This window comes from Engystomops pustulosus, chromosome 6 (assembly GCF_040894005.1).
Source record: "Engystomops pustulosus chromosome 6, aEngPut4.maternal, whole genome shotgun sequence".
Lineage (NCBI taxonomy): Eukaryota > Metazoa > Chordata > Amphibia > Anura > Leptodactylidae > Engystomops > Engystomops pustulosus.
Window position 1 is genome coordinate 12,926,259 of NC_092416.1, and position 21,614 is coordinate 12,947,872.

General features: G+C 46.3%; 1 protein-coding gene across 1 annotated transcript in view; it reads left to right on the top strand.

Moving 5' to 3' along the window:
• The first annotated feature begins 11,450 nt into the window (after window positions 1-11,450).
• LOC140065852 (B-cell receptor CD22-like) overlaps window positions 11,451-21,614 on the top strand; it is a 36,342-nt gene continuing 26,178 nt past the window's right edge. The window contains exons 1-7 of the mRNA XM_072113409.1: window positions 11,451-11,509; window positions 11,591-11,941; window positions 15,342-15,632; window positions 16,706-16,956; window positions 18,648-18,888; window positions 20,083-20,217; window positions 21,320-21,577. Coding sequence (XP_071969510.1) covers window positions 11,467-11,509; window positions 11,591-11,941; window positions 15,342-15,632; window positions 16,706-16,956; window positions 18,648-18,888; window positions 20,083-20,217; window positions 21,320-21,577 — 1,570 coding nt within the window. The 5' untranslated portion in view covers window positions 11,451-11,466. The remainder of the gene's footprint in view (window positions 11,510-11,590; window positions 11,942-15,341; window positions 15,633-16,705; window positions 16,957-18,647; window positions 18,889-20,082; window positions 20,218-21,319; window positions 21,578-21,614) is intronic.

Consider the following 21,614-nt stretch of genomic DNA (forward strand, 5'->3'; position numbering starts at 1 on the left):
AGTCACAGCTGGGCTCCTCTCCTCTCTCTTAATAGTCACATTTGGGCTCCTCCCCTCTCCCTTAGTAGTCACAGTTGGGCTCCTCTGCTCTCCCTTAATAGTTATAGTTGGGCTCCTTTGCTATCCCTTAGTAGTCACAGCTGGGCCCCTCCTCTCTCCCTTAGTAGTCACAGTTGGGCTCCTCCACTCTCCCTTAGTAGTCACAGTTGGGCTCCTCCCCTCTCCTTCAGTAATCACAGCAGGGATCCATCATGGAGCATGAAAGAGGCTGCTGCTAGCATGATTGAGGCTCTTCCTGGAAGAATCCAGGTGATGTGCCTAGAAAAATCTATTGGTAAAGCAATAACTGATTTTTTTTTATAGATTTATGAGTCATCTGTGAAACACAATTTCAGTGGTTTTGCTTTTCTGTTTTTCTTTTTTGCCAAGTCTGCTGCGTCTCCTCCTGCATCTACTGCTGCGCCTCTTAGTGTGTATCCAGTTGCATCTCCTGGTGCCATCTATTGTAATCTTGTGAAGGAAAATATTGTAAATGAATATCAAGAATTAAAGGTGAGTGGAATAACATGACCTACAGAACTTTTATAGTCCTAAGGGGATCTCTCCAGTAATTTTGGAAAAATCTGAATGATATTACCGGTCTATGTGGGGACTCCTTTAAGTCCCAATTGTGCATCTCCAGTCTCTGGTCTCTGATTTTTCTTGTTCCATATGACCATAACTGATAACTTCACATTTATGGTGCACATGACCACTGAGCCGACCTCTGCCCTGACCTGTAGAAATGTAGAAGGGATTGGCTCAATGGTCACATGGTCTATATGGTCTATATCATTGACAACATCTTCTGTTGCTTTCCAGCCTGTGACCTCCACTTACATGTCCATGAAGAGCCTACACAGAGGAGCAGCGTCTCCACATGAATAGCAATGACTGTGGTTATTGGTTTTATTATCATAGAGACGTCTCTCAACATAATCGGCAACCCCTGAGCTCTCAGGTTATAAAGCCAAAACCACTGTTCAACAAGCTCCGATTTTGGAGAAGCTTGGATGTTCTGCAGTGATCAACACCATAGAAATTCCAGGACTATAGATCTTTAAATATCGATGACCTATTCGTAGACAATACCATCAGATCAGTGGGGTCCAACACCTGGAAGGAAGCCAAAACCACTGTCCAACAAGCTCCGATTTTGGAGAAGCTTGGATGTTCTCCAGTGATTAACACCATGGAAATTCCAGGACTATAGATCTTTAAATATCGATGACAATACCATCAGATCCGTGGGGTCCAACACCTGTACCATCATCCTGTATACAGAGGGGACAGCAGGACCTCAAGGCGTGTTCTCTGAGTAGTGGGCGGTCCCTGGAGCCTCACGTACCTCAATAATATTTGGAAGTAGAAGTGAACTTTCATGCTGGGCACAAAAATTCCCATGAAAACCAAGACATGGAACTGTTGAGAAATATTTTATGATCTTCTGTTATTCTTTTCAGTTACTAAAGTTTTTTTTAAAAAAAAACACAATGAATAGTAGTAAGCAAATACATTTGCACCCAAATTTAGCAGGTTCGACAGCCAACTGAACAGACGCTGTTGCTCAGTTTTGGGGGATTCTGTTTGTGAAAAAGTATCAAGATGGTTGATTGACTGTGATTTGGATGGTGCATCAGTATAAGAGCTGGGTCACAAGTCCAGATGCCATAACACACAGGATACATATTCAGGGTGAGATTGCTGCTTGTTAGAGGTTACTGCTTCTAAAACACCAATGATTTCCCTTTTCAGGGCGCTTGGGTATGTACAGTCCTATGTTATTAGGGACAAGTGGAAATCTAAAATTATTGCACTTCTTAGGGCACTCTGAAGAACTGCATTAAGCTACTGATAGGCAGCTAAAGTGATGAGGACACCCGAATTACAGACAACCCATAGTTACAGACAGACCCCTCTGACCTCTGGTGAAGCTCTCTGGATGTTACTATAGTCCCAGACTGCAATGATCAGCTGTAAGGTGTCTGTAATGAAGCTTTATTGATAATCCTTGGTCCCATTACAGCAAAAAATGTTTAAACTCCAATTGTCACTGGGGCCAAATTTTTTTTTTTGTCTGGATCTACAATGATAAACTTTACAGTTTCGACTTACATACAAATTCAACTTAAGAACAAACCTCCGGAACCTATCTTGTAGGTAACCCCGGGACTGCCTGTAATGTGTACTATGCAGTATAATAAAAGATCTCCAAAAATAGCCCAACATTGGGCAAAAAATTCTGCCTAATTATGAGTATTATTAGTTATGAGCCCCTATAGATACCTTCTTTAAGTTGTAGGGGTTGTTAAGGACATCTACCACCAGGATGAAGGATTTTAAACCAAGCATACTGACATACTGGTGTGTGCCCCCTCTGCTACTTATGCCCTGGATTAAAAAAAGCCTTTTAAAATTATGCAAATGACCCTGAGGGCCTCCAGGCTCCATCGGTGTTAAAGGAACCTGGAGCCCCTCACGCTCATTTGCATACTTTTTAAAGCTTATTTTCTTAAAAACAAGGCCATACGAAGCTTAAATAAGAGCAGATCCTGCCGGAGGGGGCACACACCAGTATGTCAGTGTGCTTGGTTTACAATCCTTCATCCTGGTGGTAGATTTCCTTCAAGAGGAAAAGGTTTAAGCTGATGTCTCAAAGTCCAAACAACCCATTAGAAAAGTGTTATTGGTGTGGGATAGAAAGCTGAAATGACATGTGTTTCCTGGACACATTTTGTTTCTGTGCCTGTTTCTAAAAAGAGGATGTTTACAGGGATTATTTACTTCCCTAAAGTGTAAGGAAGTGTTTTCGATACTTACAGCGCACAGGTCTGAGAGTCACCTGTGTCACACAAGAGTGAAAGTGAACCCAAAAATGTAATAGCTACAGTGTCTGTGAGGTGGAGACATAAAAACTGCAGGTCCTGAGACCAGTAGGAAGAAGTGCTTAAAGGGAATCTGTCACCAGGATTTGTGATATTTAGATGGTGATAGGTTCTAATAGTCTATGCTACGCTTACTTTGAAAATGTTTTTGTCAGCAATCTAAATAAATTATTTTAGTACTTTATATAAGTTAATTTCACACTACCTGGCTCTCTACCAGCAGCATTTGGTGAGCCCGGGGAGGGAGCATCTGCAGCATGTGTGTGCCTGTGCCTCCTCATCCATTATTCTTCTCCTCCATAACATCCCCCTCCAATGCACATGACAGTAAAAGGGGAGGAGGGAGGGAGATGAAGGAATGTGGATGCGAAGAGATTGACACAGGCAAACACGGGCTGCAGCTGCCCCTCCCCAGGGACTCACCACATGCTGATAACATGGAGCCAGGTAATGGGAAATAAGCTATTATAAAGCACTGAAATGATCAGAATGCGGATAAAGGCTTTTTTTAAAATTAGCATAGGATAGACTATTGGAACTTGTCACCAGCTAAAAATTACATTGGAGGTCACAGGTTCCATTTAAAGGGGTTTTCCAAACTAAGCTATTGATAGTATATAAGTAGAATATATCCTCAATATCAGACTGGTAGGAGTCTGATACTTGAAGCCCCAATAGATAATCTCAGTGTTGGTTTCTCTCAATTGGTCATAGACCAGGTTAATGAGGCAATTTGAGAAAGTCACCTCGGGTGGCGCCCACTTCTGCATGACGGGGGTGGTATATTTTTAAGTGCTGCCCTCCTCTCCCTGTTGGCAAAACACCACCTGGCCGCAGCCCAAGTCCGAGCCATGGAATCCCCAGTCCAGGGCCGCAGCCAAAGAACTTAAACTTAAAAAAACCCCTAAACTTACCTCCAGCTTCTCCTCCTCGCCCTGCCCGCGTGCACACACTATTACGTCACATGATGTTGTATCCGGGGACTTGATAGTGTGTGCGTGCGGCTGCATATATGTGTCTATGCCCACACTGTCAGGAAGAACAGAAGATGGAGCCACAGGGAGAAGAAGCCAGAGGTAAGTATAGAGTTGCTTTTTTTTTTTTAAAGGGGCTCTGTCATGGACATTTCATTAAAGGAAACCTACCACTTCAGATAGGGCTTATAAGCAGGACATGCCGTGCACCAGCTCAGGGTGAGCTGGTGCTGGTGCTTATCTTCGTTATGTTTTTAAACAGTTTTAAAGCATTTAATCACGTTATTAATGTTTATATCGGAAGTAGCTTCCCCGCACCGAGGTCCGTGCTCGGCGCACCATACGCGTGACCGTGTGTGCGCCTGAATAGGAAGTGGTAGCGTGCATAGTGCGCCGAGCGCGGACCTCGGTGCGAGGAAGCTACTTCCGATATAAACATTAATAAAGTGATTAAATGCTGGCACCAGCTCACCCTGAGCTGGTGCACGGCATGCCCTGCTTAGGGCTATCCGAAGTGGTAGGTTTCCTTTAAAGGGGGCATCTGCTGTGAACATTTCATTAAAAGGGGGCATCTGCTGTGAACATAATATTAAAGGGAGCTCTGCTGTGGACATTTCATTAAAAGGGGGGCCCTGCAATGGGCATTTCATTAATGAGGTGGGCTCTGCAGTGAACATTTCATTAAAGGGAGCTCTGCTGTGGACATTTCATTAGTGCAGGGGGCTCTGCTGTGGACATTTCATTAGTGCAGGGGGGGTTCTGCTGTGAACATTACATTAAAGATGGAGGCCGCTGCTGGACATTTTATTAAAAGGTAGCATCTGAGGGGATGCTGAAAAGGGGAAAATTTAGACTACTGGCAATGGCACATTATATTGCAGGGAACAAGTGTGAGCGGCTTCTCAATCACTTTTGTGACCTGTGGGTCTTTATCCATGGGGGGGGGTGTTCTATAATTCTCCTCCAGCAGCAGAGGGGCTGGGTACACCTATGCATATGAGATGAGAATACCAGAAGCTCTATACTTCTTACCACAGACGCCATGAAATGGTCACATTGGGCTGATCACACGTGTAGAACATAGTCATCGGTGGTGGAGGATGTCACACATTTACAGGAAACAACTAAAATTGTAATTTCCCCAAATGTCCGGCACAGAGCAGAGATCTGGTGTCACTGTGCTGCTCTCTGCGAGGGACACGACGTGTAAGTATCTCCTCAATATCTACCTACCTTTATAATATGAATAATATGAAGCTGCTCCTCCTCCTTCTAGTTATTATTTATTACCTTTAGGACTCGGTCCATTTGGAACAAGATTTTATTGTTAATTTTTAAGCAAAACTTATTGATTTTTAAAATAGGTACATGAGGTCTTGTTTTTTTTTTTGCATAAGAATTTCTCAGGGGGTTAAAGTTCCAAATGAAATGTAATTCTCGAAAAAAAACACATTTATGCTAATTTCTTGTGCACACAGTGTTTACTGCTTTGATTTTGTGCTCCAAATGGCACATAACTACTTTTATTTCTTGGGTCGGTACGATCACAGGGATACTAAATTTATATAAAAAAATATTTAAAAAATTAAAAGCTTTTGTACAAAACAAAAAGTCTTCGTTTTGCCCTACTCTGACACTGATACGTTTTTCATACTTTGGTAAGTGTAACCTTTGTGTAAGGTGTCATTTTTTTTGCAGAATGTGATGAAGTTTTTATTGCTACAATTTTTGGGACTGTATGAACTTTGTGTAACATTTTTATTTGTAACAAAATGGCAAAAAAGTTTCAGATATTTGGGCGCTTTTTTCCGTTACGGGTTCGCCACTAGGTATGAATGCTTTTATATTTAGATAAATCAGTACTTTTGGGATACGGCAATACCCCACATGTTTATTATTTTATTTGTTTAATTTTTTTAATATCAATTCTAGGGAAGGAAAGTGATTCAAAATTTTAAGTTTTAATTTAGATAACTTTAGATCTTGGGGGACTGATTGTTCCTATCATATACTGCAATACTACAGTATTCCAGTACTGGCCTCCTACTTAAGGACACCTGACTTACGACTAGACGACCCCTAGTTACAGACGGACCCCTCTGCCCCCTATGACCTCTGGTGACCTCTCTGGATGTTACTATAGCCCCAGACTGCAATGATCAGCTGTAAGGTGTCTGTAATGAAGCTTTATTGATAATCCTTGGTCACATTACAGCAAAAAAAATGTAAAACTCCAGTTGTCACTGGGGCAAAAAAAATTTTTTGTCTGGATCTACAATTATACAAAAGTATTCGGTTCCCAATTACATATAAATTAAACTTAGGAACAAACCTGTGGAACCTATCTTGTATGTAACCTGGGGACTGCCTATATATGGAGAATTTGCTATGGATCTATAACAGTGTGCCTCTGGAAAACTGTTATAGACTCTCCACAATGACAGGTCCTTGTGTCATACATGGAAGCGCCAAGATGGTGACGGCCATGGCTCTGCTGGTAGCAGGTAAATTGTTAACAGCGGTGGTCTGTGCCAGCAATGATCTCGGGTGTCAGCAGTCAGTGTTGGCTGCATAATTTATACATCCTTCATGACATTACGCCGTATATACATCATAATGCGTTGAGGAGTTACAATTATGACTAAGAACCAAGTTTGTATATATGTATATATATTTTAGAATAAAGGTAAAATTTTAACTTTGGAAGGAGCATTGGATCACTCTTCTTTATCTGGATACTGTCTTATCTGCGCCAACATGGACTACTACTCATATTTGCATCATGAAAATATACAGAAAACTTGAGTCAATGTTAAAGGGGTTGTCCCAGTGTTATAAAAATGTAGCAGCCCAGCTGGGGAGGGCTCACCTCCTCCATTGCTCCTGGGGTTCCGCACTGTGGTCCGTCGGAATTGCGCGCCTGTAAGGTTACAGTTGCTCAGAAGCTCTGGGGGCGGCCGTGGACGCTCCCCCATCTCCTGTCCCATGATACAGCGCTGGGACCGATGCTCTTTATTGTTTGATGAGTTAAAATGTATTAATTTGGTCGATTCTGTCACTTGTTTTTTAATTCAAACATTTACACGGTTTATCCTATAGTCTACAAAGGATGGAAAAATTACTCCATAGATTAGTACTATTAAGACACCAAATAAGTTTCTCATGTTTAGTGATGAGGGGACCCAAGTTTCAAAAATCTCTCTGGTTTCAGGAACTAACTTGGACCCCCCCCCCCCGCCCCCCAGTAACATCTGTGATTAGTGTTAAAGAGGACCTGTCACCCTTAAAAACAGCACTAGGAGATAAAGTTAGCAGCTCCTAGTGCTACAACAGTCCCAGCAGTGTCAGAAACCTCCGCTAACGCTATCTAACACCGCCACGGAATACAATAAAAATGCTGGACCGCTCTCAAAGTGGTCCGGCATATTCATGAGGGGGTGGGATTGTGGGCATGTTTAGGGTCGGTGACTACCAAATGACGAGTGGCAGTCACCTCCGGCCTATGGAGTGCTCTGAGAGTGGTCCGGCATTTCCATTGAACTCCACAGCGGTTTTAGATAGTGTTTAATCGAGGTTTCCGATATCCTATCCTCTTTAAGTAGGGGGCGGCCTGTATACTCACAATTGGTCACATAGTAGAAAGTAATGAAGTGAAGCTTTTTTAGAAATGAAAGTAGAATATGGGATAACTGACAGAGGGAACTGGAACTATAATATGAAACTTGTTTTATTGGATACTAGCTGTAGCTCCCGGCGGTTCCTGGGATAGTAAATAACTGTCCTTAGCTATAATAAAATGGAATCTGGTAAAAAAAAAATATTTGACTGTCTCTTTGGCTGGCAGTCTCTTTCAGTAACCATCTGTCTGTGAGGCCGGCAGTCTCTTTCACTGACTGCCTGTGAGGCCGGCAGTCTCTTTCAGTGACTGTCTCTGTCACCGGCAATCTCTTTCAGTGACTGTCTGTGTGGCTGGCACTCTCTTTCAGTGACTATCTGTGTGGCTGTCAGTCTCTTTCAGTGACTTTCTGTGTCCTCGGCAGTCTCTTTCAGTGACCGTCTGCGTGGCCGGCAGTCTCTATCAATGACTGTCTGTGTGGTCAGCAGTCTCTTTCAGTGACCGTCTGTCGCCGGCAGTTTCTTCCAGTGACTGTCTGTCGCCGGCAGTTTCTTCCAGTGACTGTCTGTCGCCGGCAGTCTCTTCCAGTGACTGTCTGTCGCCGGCAGTCTCTTCCAGTGACTGTCTGTCGCCGGCAGTCTCTTCCAGTGACTGTCTGTCGCCGGCAGTCTCTTCCAGTGACTGTCTGTCGCCGGCAGTCTCTTCCAGTGACTGTCTGTCGCCGGCAGTCTCTTCCAGTGACTGTCTGTTGCCGGCAGTCTCTTTCAGTCTCAGAGCTCAAGTTTCATTTTCCCACAGCTGTTTATAAAATGACAGCTGATCTCTGATTGGTTTCCATGGGCAATTGGCACAGTTTTACCTCAGACATTTCTGATAAAACTCCCCCTATCTCTGTCCCTATCCATCTTACATCACACATAAGCGTCTTGTACTCATTGTCTGTAGTAGCCAATCAAAGCGCAGAGCTCATATAAATGAACTGTAGCAACCAATCACAGCTCAGCTTCCAACTACCACAGCAGCAGCAGACAATGGCTCCTGTATATGGTGGTTAATAAATGTAATTTTGGAAAGCGCAGGGTGAAAATTTCAGGTCAAAACTGATTCTATGACGAGTCACAGAGAGCGGCTGTGCAAAATTTGGTGACTGTAAACACAACGGTACAGATTCCTTTAGCGGACATACATATACACATACAAACTGTTACGGATGCATTCGCGATGCTTACCTCTCCGTGTGGCGCAGTGCTCCCCCTCGCCTGAACTTACCTTTCCACGAGCCACGGCCAGCGTCTTCCTGATTGGCGCTGGCTAATCCGGTTTAGCCCTCATAATCCAGAACCTCCCTTCCTTCCTCACTGGAACTTCAGCATTTTCCAAGGAACTTCCAAGGTTTCCAGACCTCGGTTCCCATAGCAGTTCCTTCATCCTTCCAAGCCATTCTCCTGCTGCCCCCCCCCAGGCTCGGACTGTGTCCTGAATCCCTGCAACTTTGGCTGCCTCCGCGGGCCTAGTGGCACCCGTGGAACGACCTGGTGGGAGCCCGCCGCAGCAAGGACATCCCGCTTTCCGGCGGGCCCAGGTGTCACTTAGACTCTGGTCCCGGGTGTGGGCTAGTACCACCTCCCGCAGTGGCCCAGCGGGTCCACAGACTCTTGCTCCTGCTACTCCCTAGTAGTTAGACTTTCCGATGTTTTTGGTTTTTGCGGCTATTAAGGTAGATCTGGTGGCAGGTTCCTCTAATGTACAGTTGGATAGCACTTTTTAGAGCAAATTTTCTGGTGGCCCCTAAGTTTAATTTGCACAATATTCAAATTTTCTAAAGAGGCTACTAGGGCGTGGAATAGCCAGTGCTGAGGCTACACGGTGCACGCAGCTACCAGCAGCTGCACGCTGAAAATGTCAGGGTATGCAGAACAGAAGAGGCTACTGGGGTGTGGAGTAGTTGCTCCATGTAGCCTCCGTTCTGGCTACTCCACGCCCCAGTAGCCTCTTTAGGAAATTTGAATATTCTGCAAATTAAAATTTACAGAACTTAGGGGCCACCAAAAAATTACCCCTAAAAAGGGCTATACAACTGTACATTAGAGGAACCTTCCACCGGATCTACCTTAACAGGTACATCCGTGGTGGTAGATTTCCTTTAACAGGGGATTGTGACGCATTCAATCGTTTTCTGTCACAACTGACATGTTGGTGGCGGCCCATCGGCCGATCCGACTGTTTCGGACTGAGCACGGGATTTAAAATTGTGTCGCAAGAAAATGCACTTACATCCACCAGGTAGAAGAAGGTGAACTCTGTTGGACTTGAGCGGGGAAGCGACACATGCAGGATATCGGGTGCACGATCTTAGAGAATCGCAGCACAGAGCATTATACACGGACAATGCACTTTCTGTGAACTCTAAGGAACGGGTAAGTAAATGTGCCCCAATGTATTTTCAGGCACCATTGTGTTGTCCGCTAAATCATCAGTTCTGCTTATTATATGTTTTTCTGAAGTGTTATTGTCCGCTATAAAGGGATTTCGCCACAGCCAAAGCTGCCATTGGGCCATTGGGGCCTATTCACTTAAGGTCAAACACGCACTTTCGTCGGACTGTTCACCGTTTTTGGGATTTGTGCAGCTTTGACAGGTATGTAACAGATGTCTGCACTGGGATTGTGTCACACGCAATCAGATTGTGGCGCAGCTGTGCTGGTTTTCAAGCAATAGAAATCGGGGGCGTGCCGTCTGACGACCCAACTAATTCGGACTGAGCGCAGGATTTAATTTTCAAATTGTGTCACAAGATCAAGCACTTACATGCACCGGGAAGAGAAAGGTGAACTCCGGCAGATCTGAGCAGGGAAGCGACACATGCAGGATATCGGGTGCACGATCTTATACACAGGGCATTATACACGGACGTGGCACTTTCGGTGAACTCCGCGGACCGGGTAAGTAAATGTGCCCCATTGTGGTGGTCCTACCTAAACTCAGGGTGTAGAGTCATGGATTATACATATGTGCACGTTTTTACATGTTTTTAAATGTCGTTGTGATAAATTTTGTGTCATATATTAAATACAATAAAATCATTCTTTTATATTTCCTTATGAGTCTTGTGCACATCTCCTTGTGATCATGATCTCCACCATTGACTGCCCATCCCCTCATCTTATATAGCAGTGGTGGGGAAGCTGAGCACTTTCTGTGGGCACCCAGGCCTTAACCCCAACATAGGGGCAGATTTACTTACCCGGTCCGTTCGCGATCCAGCGGCGCGTTCTCTGCGTTGGATTTGGGTCCGGCCGGGATTTATGATGGCAGTTCCTCCGCCGTCCACGAGGTGCGACTGAAAAGCATCTGAACGCGCCGGAATTCACCGGGCCGGACCAAGTGAAGGTGAGCGCGTCCCAAGCGACACATTTCTTTTTTTAAATGCAGTGTTTTTTCCGAATCCGTTGGGTTTTCGTTCGGCCACGCCCCCCGATTTCCGGCCCGTGCATGCCGGCGCCGATGCGCCACAATCCGATCGCGTGCGCCAAAATCCCGGGACAATGCAGGGGAAATCGGCGCAAAACGGAAATATTCGGGTAACACGTCGGGAAAACGCGAATCGGGCCCTTAGTAAATGACCCCCATAGAGTTTGCCAGACACGACTCAGGGTTTCCTCCTGTGATCCAATACAGCCAAAGACGTGCCATGCTCAACGCCATTTTAAAGCAATATCCTTGGCTGACAGGGCTACACGAGGAACGAGAAAGTGTGGACAGAGATTATTGGTGGAGCACCTGCTCCGTGAACCCCGATTGATCCTCTTCAGGGGACCCTCCAAAAGGTTCGCCATCACTGTTATATAGTATCTTTGAGCCTTGTGTATGTCTCTTACCTATTAAAAGGGATAATGGTCCTGAAAGTGAACTTCTTACTGTGCTTTTATTATTTAGTTACTAACAGAGGAGAATGTCCGGTGTAATACAGATGTTTCCTCTCATCATCTTCCAAGGTAACACGAGCTCAGTATTCAGTGTAACAGATAGAAAGAAACATTGTGACTGTGGCCTCATGTTCTGCTCGTTGCTTCCAGGCTTCTATCTGGGGTCTGTCTGTCAGTGGTGGACGTTCCCTTCTAGGATTACGGCTCTGCTCGGCTCCTGTGTGGAGATCCCTTGTACATATCATGGACATAAATCCGGCACTGTGTGGTACTTATACAGATATAGTGATTATCTAGAGATATTAAACACCAAGGACTCATCATCAGTGATGGAGGAATACAGAGACAGAACCTCCCTGGTGCCCGGAGATAAGAGCTGCACCCTGCGGATAGACCCCGTGAGATGGGAGGATGATGGGTGGTATTATCCAGGGATCACAAATAATAGAAGAATAAATGCATATAGTCAAGAGTATAAAACAATTCATCTTAATGTCAAAGGTAAATATTTCAGAAATTATTGTCAAATGTGATTTACAGTATAATATGTCTATAAAGGAACAGAAGTTGATACTTTACCTAAAGAAACTGAAAGAAAAATGAACATTTTAAAAGGAATAATTGGTATGATTTATAGCTTCTTACCCCGACTGCTTCCAAATCCTTCTTCCACACAGACTGTATTCACCTCTCACAGACTGCTCCTCCTGCTCCACCTCTCACAGACTGCTCCCCATGCTCCATCTCTCACAGACTGCTCCCCCTGCTCCACCTCTCACAGTCTGCTCCCCCTGCTCCACCTCTCACAGACTGCTCCCCATGCTCCACCTCTCACAGACTGCTCCCCATGCTCCATCTCTCACAGACTGCTCCCCATGCTTCACCTCTCACAGTCTGCTCCCCATGCTCCACCTCTCACAGACTGCTCCCCCTGCTCCACCTCTCACAGACTGCTCCCCATGCTTCATCTCTCACAGACTGCTCCCCCTGCTCCACCTCTCACAGACTGCTCCCCATGCTTCATCTCTCACAGACTGCTCCCCATGCTTCATCTCTCACAGACTGCTCCCCATGCTTCATCTCTCACAGACTGCTCCCCATGCTCCACCTCTCACAGACCGCTCCCCATGCTCCATCTCTCACAGACTGCTCCCCCTGCTCCACCTCTCACAGACAGCTCCCCATGCTTCATCTCTCACAGTCTGCTCCCCATGCTCCACCTCTCACAGACTGCTCCCCCTGCTCCACCTCTCACAGACTGCTCCCCATGCTCCACCTCTCACAGACTGCTCCCCATGCTCCACCTCTCACAGACTGCTCCCCATGCTCCACCTCTCACAGACTGCTCCCCATGCTCCACCTCTCACAGACTGCTCCCCATGCTCCATCTCTAACACACTGCTCCCCATTCTCCATCTCTAACACACTGCTCCCCCTGCTCCACCTCTCACAGACTGCTCCCCCTGCTCCACCTCTCACAGACTGCTCCCCCATGCTCCATCTCTCACAGACTGCTCCCCCTGCTCCACCTCTCACAGACTGCTCCCCATGCTCCATCTCTCACAGACTGCTCCCCATGCTCCATCTCTCACAGACTGCTCCCCATGCTCCACCTCTCACAGACTGCTCCCCATGCTCCATCTCTAACACACTGCTCCCCATGCTCCATCTCTCACAGACTGCTCCCCCTGCTCCACCTCTCACAGACTGCTCCCCCTGCTCCACCTCTCACAGACTGCTCCCCCTGCTCCATCTCTCACAGACTGCTCCCCATGCTCCATCTCTCACAGACTGCTCCACCTGCTCCATCTCTCACAGACTGCTCCCCATCCTCCATCTCTCACAGACTGCTCCCCATGCTCCATCTCTCACAGACTGCTCCCCCTGCTCCACCTCTCACAGACTGCTCCCCATGCTCCATCTCTCACAGACTGCTCCCCATTCTCCATCTCTCACAGACTGCTCCCCCTGCTCCATCTCTCACAGACTGCTCCCCATGCTCCATCTCTCACAGACTGCTCCCCCTGTTCCATCTCTCACAGACTACTCCCCATGCTTCATCTATCACAGACTGCTCCCGCTGCTCCATCTCTCACAGACTGCTCCCCCTGCTTCATCTCTCGCAGACTGCTCCCGCTGCTCCATCTCTCACAGACTGCTCCCCATTCTCCATCTCTCACAGACTGCTCCCGCTGCTCCATCTCTCACAGACTGCTCCCCATGCTCTATCTCTCGCAGACTGCTCCCCATGCTCCATCTCTCACAGACTGCTCCCCATGCTCCATCTCTAACAGACTGCTCCCCATGCTCCATCTCTCACAGACTGCTCCCCATGCTCCATCTCTCACAGACTGCTCCCCATGCTCCATCTCTCACAGACTGCTCCCCATGCTCCATCTCTCACAGACTGCTCCCCATGCTCCATCTCTCACAGACTGTTCTCTATGATCCATCTCTCACAGACTACTTCCTATGATACATCTCTCACAGACTGCTCTCCCTGCTCCATCTCTCGCAGACTGCTCCCCCTGCTCCATCTCTCGCAGACTGCTCCCCCTGCTCCATCTCTTATAGACTGCTCCATCTCTCACAGACTGCTCCCCATGCTCCATCTCTTATAGACTGCTCCATCTCTCACAGACTGCTCCCCATGCTCCATCTCTCACAGACTGCTCCCCCTGCTCCATCTCTCACAGTCTGCTCCCCATGCTCCACCTCTCACAGACTGCTCCCCATGCTCCATCTCTCACAGACTTCTCCCCATGCTCCATCTCTCACAGACTGCTCCCCATAATCCATCTCTCACAGACTGCTCCCCATGCTCCATCTCTCACAGACTGCTCCCCATGCTCCATCTCTCACAGACTGCTCCCCATGCTCCATCTCTCACAGACTGCTCCCTATGATCCATCTCTCACAGACTACTCCCTATGATCCATCTCTCACAGACTGCTCCCCATGCTCCATCTCTCACAGACTGCTCCCCATGCTCCATCTCTCACAGACTGCTCCCCGTCCTCCATCTCTTACAGACTGCTCCCTATGATCCATCTCTCACAGACTGCTCCCCATGCTCCATCTCTTATAGACTGCTCCCCCTGCTCCATCTCTCACAGACTGCTCCCCATTCTCCATCTCTCACAGACTGCTCCCCATGCTCCATCTCTTACAGACTGCTCCCCATGCTCCATCTCTCACAGACTGCTCCCCATTCTCCATCTCTCACAGACTGCTCCCCATGCTCCATCTCTCACAGACTGCTCCCCATTCTCCATCTCTCACAGACTGCTCCCTATGATCCATCTCTCACAGACTGCTCCCCTGCTCCATCTCTCACAGACTGCTCCCCATTCTCCATCTCTCACAGACTGCTCCCCATGCTCCATCTCTCACAGACTGCTCCCCATTCTCCATCTCTCACAGACTGCTCCCCATGTCCCATCTCTCACAGACTGCTCCCCATTCTCCATCTCTCACAGACTGCTCCCTATGCTCCATCTCTCACAGACTGCTCCCTATGATCCATCTCTCACAGACTGCTCCCCATTCTCCATCTCTCACAAACTGCTCCCCATGCTCCATCTGTCACAGACTGCTCCCCATAAACTGCTATGTTCCTTTTTCACGTCTCCCTCTCTGTGGTAGATTTTTCTTACTTCCTTTTGTGTCCTGCTCATTGGTTAGAAATGTATTATGACATAGAACCACAACTTCTAAAAGGTTACAGCGGAATGTGTCCAAATGTAACTGATCTTATTGAGATTAGTTATGGCTGATGGAGAAGCCACCACCATACGATGTGCAGTAGATCACACGTGCGGCTCCAGTCCTCCTGATCTACAATGGAACAAACCCGGTCACATAAAGAAGTCAGTGCAAATTTTTTTTTACGATTTTGTAGATTCTTTGGCAGAAATTTATCTTGAAGTATTAGAAGTTTTGAAGGAAGGAGAAGCCACCATTATACGATCTGTAGTATATCACACGTGCGGCACCAGTCCTCCTGATCTACAATGGAACAAACCCGGTCGTGTGATAAAGAAGTCAGTGGATCTAATGTATGGATTGTGGAGAGAAGAATCAGCACTGACTTATACTCCTTCCTATGAGGATGATGGGAGTCTTATCCAGTGCACGGCTACACATCCTAATGGACAAAGAACTGAGGGATCAGGAACCCTGAAGATCACCTGTAAGTATTCATGGGGACTGGGGACAATATTATTTATGCTCTTTTTGACCCTGTCAGGAACATCGCGCCAGGATCTATCAGCAGTCTCCATACAGGTCCTGGGTCTCTGTGACCTTTGGATGGCGCTTGGGCTTTTATTAGATGGAAGTATTAATGCTCCATTACCCTGGGGCAGAGCAATAGCTGAGCAATAACAATCATTAGAAGAGAAACCTGCTGATGGATCCTGGGACACGGATGTAAGTGTATATTGTTATTATTGTTATTTATACCAAAAGAAAAGCACCATGTAACCTAAGGGCAGTACTAGGTGCAATAAGCTCCAAGACTTCCTCTGATGGCTGATGGAGGAAGGTAACATATCAAGAAGTGGCAATATCTCACAAAGCCAAATCTTGGCCAAGTTGGAGATTACTTAAAACAGTTGTATTCAAAAATACCTGGGATGAGGGGCAAGGAGAGCATCCGTAAGCCCCAAAAGCAGCAGAGTACAAATGCAAGACAGACAGAAAACAAAGCACAACCCTGGTGTAGTAGAACTACAAATCTGGTAGAACCAATCGATCAGGACTCTCACCTGGGTTGAAATAGACAAAAACCTTAAAAGGGTGTGTGTATAGCAGCCAATCCTTAGTAGCCACGTTCAAATTGGAACCAGGAGCCCGGACTGATGATAACGTAATGTATACGGCCCAAAGAGAGGACGGAACGGAGCATCAAAACTCACCTGGAAGCCCAACATGAGATGGGGATGCTTTGTTAGAATACCGTAACCTGAAATGCGTCGTTATTCCTTATTGGAATAAAGAATCCCCATCTGATGTTGGGCTTCCAAATGAGTTTTGAAGCTCCGCTCCGTCCTTTCCTGGGGTCGTCTTTATTAAAACACTTTTCTAAATTCACATCATGAGACGTATCACTATGTAGTATATGTGAAGCTGTGACATTACACACAGTGATAGATGAGTGATGATAGTGATAGAGGTCAGGACGTCCTTCATATATAAATCACTGACTGATCTCTATCTGCAGAGTCATAGAAGACTTTACTCTGGTTTAATTTTATTCCACAGACATTCCCAAAAATGTAGCCATCACTGTGATCGGGAAGGATGAAGTGATGGAAGGAAGTGACGTGACGTTACAATGTAACAGCGTCTCCAGGCCTGATGTATCTGAGTATGAATGGTACAAAGGGGAAACCAGATTACCAGACAGAGGACGGGAGATGACAGTGAGGAGTGTGACCAGGGACATGGAGCTCTATTCCTGTGCCGCCCGAAATACTGTGGGGAAAGGAGAATCTGCCCCCATACACATCCCTGTGATATGTAAGTATACAACCAGGAGCCACTAAGAGCAATGTGTATATTTTATATTATGTTACTATTACTTTTACTGCAGATATTACTCTTAGAATTACCCTATTTAACCTTGTAGGAAGCCAATCTTCACGGCCTTCACATGTGATGTGTTATAGACAGTATAAAAGAGCTCACCCAGGTAATATTTTGTGGGAAAACATGAGGTTTTGCCATTTAGCTCAAAACACCTTAGAACCAGAGAGTGACAGGAAAAAGTGAAGAGGTAAAAAACGGAATATGATGGGAATAGATAACTGTAATTACTTTACAATATTTCCTGTGGCAAAGTATCAGCACACACTGCAGTTATATCCATGTACTGGGAACAATGACCAAGTTTAGAGTATTTTCAAGAGCAAAGTTTCTTTACACATCACTGTTTGCTAGAAATATTTTTAGGAGTTCCGTGTTATATATTTTGTATTATATGTCATGGGTGCCCTTGTGACCCATATCCCGGGTCGCAGGCGCAACCGTGTACCTCCGTGTGCCCCAGCATGTAACACACCTGTCCTGGCTCCAGTGGAGGTGCCAGCGATGTCCGAGCTCTAGGGTTACGCCTGCGCCGGCTCTGTAAAATTTAAAGGGCCAGCGCACTGATAATTGGGCTCTGGTAATAACAGGGTACCACTTAGACTCCGGTCAAAGGTGTTGTCTTACGTCATTGTTCGCGGTGGTACAGAGGATCCACTACCACCGATCCTGACAGTAAGATCCTGCCTTGGATCCCGCCGAGGTTCTGCCAGCTATAAAGGCTGATTTTACCCCCATAGTGGCCCAGCAGTCCTGACAGATTGCTGTGCAAGCTCAGCAACTCGGACAAGATACCGTCACGTTGCAGCAAGTGATGGCTACTCAGCACCAGTGTGAAGTTCCTGCAGTTCTTTCTGCTACTCCGGATTTTCTGCCCTACGCTGAACCCAAGCTAAGACTCTCCATGCTGCCTAAATATGATGGGGATCCCAAGTTGTTTTATCACAAGTTTTATCACTCAGTGCTCCCTGCACATTGAATTCATAAAAGGAAAGAAATCGCACCAAGCACCAGTCCACACTGATAATCAGAAATGTATAAATACACATATATTTATTAACTATAATATTTAAAACAGGATAATTAATACATCAGATAAAAGAATATACAATAATATGGCATGCATACCAGTACATTGAATTCATGCCTACGCAGTTCGTCACAGAACGGTCTAAAGTGGCTTTTATCATCAGTCTCCTCTCCGGGAAGGCCCTTCATGGGCTACTCCCCTCTGGCACAGGAAAGACATGGTCACGGCTAATATCACCACCTTTTTCTCTTAGTTCCAGTCCGTCTTTGAGGAACCAGCCCGGGCGTCTTCCTAGGTGAGAGCAGAGCTTCTTCTCATCACCCTGCTCTTCTCAGTTTTGAGTCTTGGCCATAATGGACTCATAATGGGAATTTCGTGGATGCTGCCTTGGTCTCCCAGCATCACTTTCCTGTTGTTCGCCTAGAGAAGCCACTGGTTATCTTTTTCATCAGTGGACAGATTATCCATGACCCGGTCCAGTATCATACTGAGCCCCAGTCTCTGCAAATTGGGGCATTGCACAAGGAGAGACTGTTTAATTTTATGTGCTCCCCCACTCTACGTCCTCACTGCTATTGGGCCTCTCAGGGTTGCAGCAACGTGCTTTGGTGCTCTACTGGCAGGCTGGGGAAATCCTTTGCTGAGGATCGGAGTTCTCACTGTCTCATGGCTCTTAACCCGGTGTCCGTAATGTCTTCTGTGGACTCTCCCAAGCAGCTGGAAGGTCTTCCCGCTGCTTATAAGGATTTTGCAGATGTCTTCTCTGAGAAGCAAGCGGAGATTCTGCCACCGCACTGCCCCTATGACTGTTCCATAGACCTGCTGCTGGGTACATCTCCTCCACGAGGTCGTTTATACCCGTTATCTGTGCCTGAGACCGCAGCTATGTCAGCCTACGTCAAGGAGAATTTGCAGAATGGATTCAAGTTGTCTTCCCCCTTCTGGTGCTGAATTCTTCTTTGTGGCCAAAAAGGATGGTTCCCTCCGTCAGTGCATCGATTACCACTGTCTCAATAAAGTCACGGTGAAAAACCACTACCCTTTGCCTCTCATCACTGAGCTTTTTGATCTCCTTCGGGGTGCCAAGGTTTTCACCAAGCTGGATCTGCGGGGGCCATATAACCTTATCCGCATCCATGAAGACAATGAGTGGAAAACGGCATTCAATACTCGAGATGGGCATTTTGAGTATTTGGTAATGCCCTTTGGACTCTGCAATAACCCAGCGGTGTTCCAAGAATTTGTCAACGATATCTTCAGAGACTTGCTCTATATTTGTGTCGTTGTTTACTTTAGAATATTCTTGTGTTTTCTCCTTACCTACAGTCTCATCTGATCCACGTCCGGCAAGTTCTCAGGTGCCTAAGGGCCAATCACTTATATGCCAAGCTCGAGAAATGGCAATTTCCCCAGTGTAGCCTTCCGTTCCTGGGATACATAATTTCTGACAAAGGACTACAGATGGATCCTGCCAAGTTGTGGCCTCGCCAAGTCGGACTACATGCCATACAGAGATATCTGGGCTTCGCCAATTATTACCGGCAATTTATTCCACATTTCTCCTTTCTTGTATCCCCCTTGTGGCACTGACTAAGAAGAACGCCAATCCGAAACTCTGGCCTCCAGCAGCTGAAGAAGCCTTCACTAAGCTGAAGTCTGCCTTTGCCTCTGCGCCAGTTCTCACACGGCCTGATACAGAGAAGCCATTCCAGTTGGAGGTTGATGCCTCATCCGTTGGTGCTGGGGCCGTTCTCACCCAGAAAGGGCCCAAAGGTCGCAGACTCACCTGTGGCTTCTTCTCAAAGACCTTTGAATTTTTCCATTGGTGATCGGGAACTTCTGTCCATAAAGCTTGCTTTGGAGGAATGGCGCTATATTCTAGAAGGAGCTCATCATCCGGTCTATACCTACACTGACCACAAGAATCTCCTGTATCTCCAGACTGCTTAGCGTCTCAATCCTTGTCAGGCTCGCTGCTCCTTCTTTTTCTCGCAATTCAACTTCCTGATTCACTTCTGTCCAGCCGAGAAGAACGTCAAAACTGATGCCCTCTCTCGTGCCTCTGATGTTGTTGGGGAAGAATCAGCTCCTCGTCATATCGTTCCTCTCGAACAGCTGGTTGTTTTGGCTCCTGTGGGCCTATGGCAGCTCCCTCCTGGCAATATCTATGTCCAACCTGCTCTTCGGAAGAGGATACTAACTTGGGGACATTGCTCTCGTGTGGCTGGGGTACAGAGATCTGTTTCCCTAATATCTTGTTACTACTGGCGGCCAGATCTTGTCAAAGACATTTGAGATTTTGTGGGTTCCTTTGCCTCCTGTGCCCATAACAAGTCATCATGCCTTAAGTCAGCAGGTCTGCTGCTCCTGTTGCCGATACCCAGTTGCGCGTGTCAGCCTGCCTCAGGCGCTGGTCACAGCAGGGACAGCAGAGAGCTCCAAGAAGGGTCTAGATGCCTTTTTACACCTAAATAACTTTGATGATTATGTTATATAGAATTGTTTCCCATAAATCTCTTCTTCATCCAATCCCTTCAATTCCCTGGTTGAACTTGATGTGTCTTTTTTCAACCATATAAACTATGACATTGACACTCTTTTTCTCTTTTTAAAGGAAATCTACCATTTACTTTTATGCATTATGAACCAAAAATACCTTGAGAATGATGTAGCTACACTGATGCAGAAACATTCCCTGAATTAAGTGGTTTTGCTGAAAAAACAATTATAAAATTATGATAATGAGGCTCTGTTACTGCTGTGGCTGCCCTAGTGCTCGCCTCTTGCCCTAATTATGCACTTCTCAAGCCTTGTACTGCCCAGCATAAGCCGAGAAAACATAATCACTGTGTTGTTCCTGACAGGCAGAAGTAATCAATCGCTCCACCCTCCCCCAGCTGCTGTGTATGAGTCATCCAGCTCAGGTTGATTAGTCCTGTCTGGACAGCTCAGGAAGCTCCGTGTTATGTGTTTATGTGCGGCAGCCTGCATGCAATCCAACTTTCCCAAGGTTCTGAATTTTATAATTATTTTTTTTAGCAAAACCACTCGGATCAGGGATAAAACAAGATATGTTTCTGCATCAGTGTAGCTACAGAATTTTCAAGGTATGTTTGGTTCATAATACATAAAAACAAATGGTACATTTCCTTTAAATCAAAATAACAACCAAAAACATCCAAATGACCCTGAATAAAGGCCATGGAAAGCCAAAATTCAGCAGGAATGAATCACTTTTTTCTTCTTATTTTCTTTCACAGATGCACCTAAAAATGTGACCATCACAGTGATTGGGATGGATGAATTCCTGGAAGGAAGTGACGTGATGTTACAATGTAACAGCGTCTCCAGGCCTGATGTATCTGAGTATGAATGGTACAAAGGGGAAACCAGATTACCAGACAGAGGACGGGAGATGACAGTGAGGAGTGTGACCAGGGACATGGAGCCCTATTCCTGTGCTGCCCGAAATACTGTGGGGAGAGGGGAATCCGCCCCCATACAGATCCCTGTCATCTGTAAGTATACAACCAGGAGCCACTAATTCTCCTAATA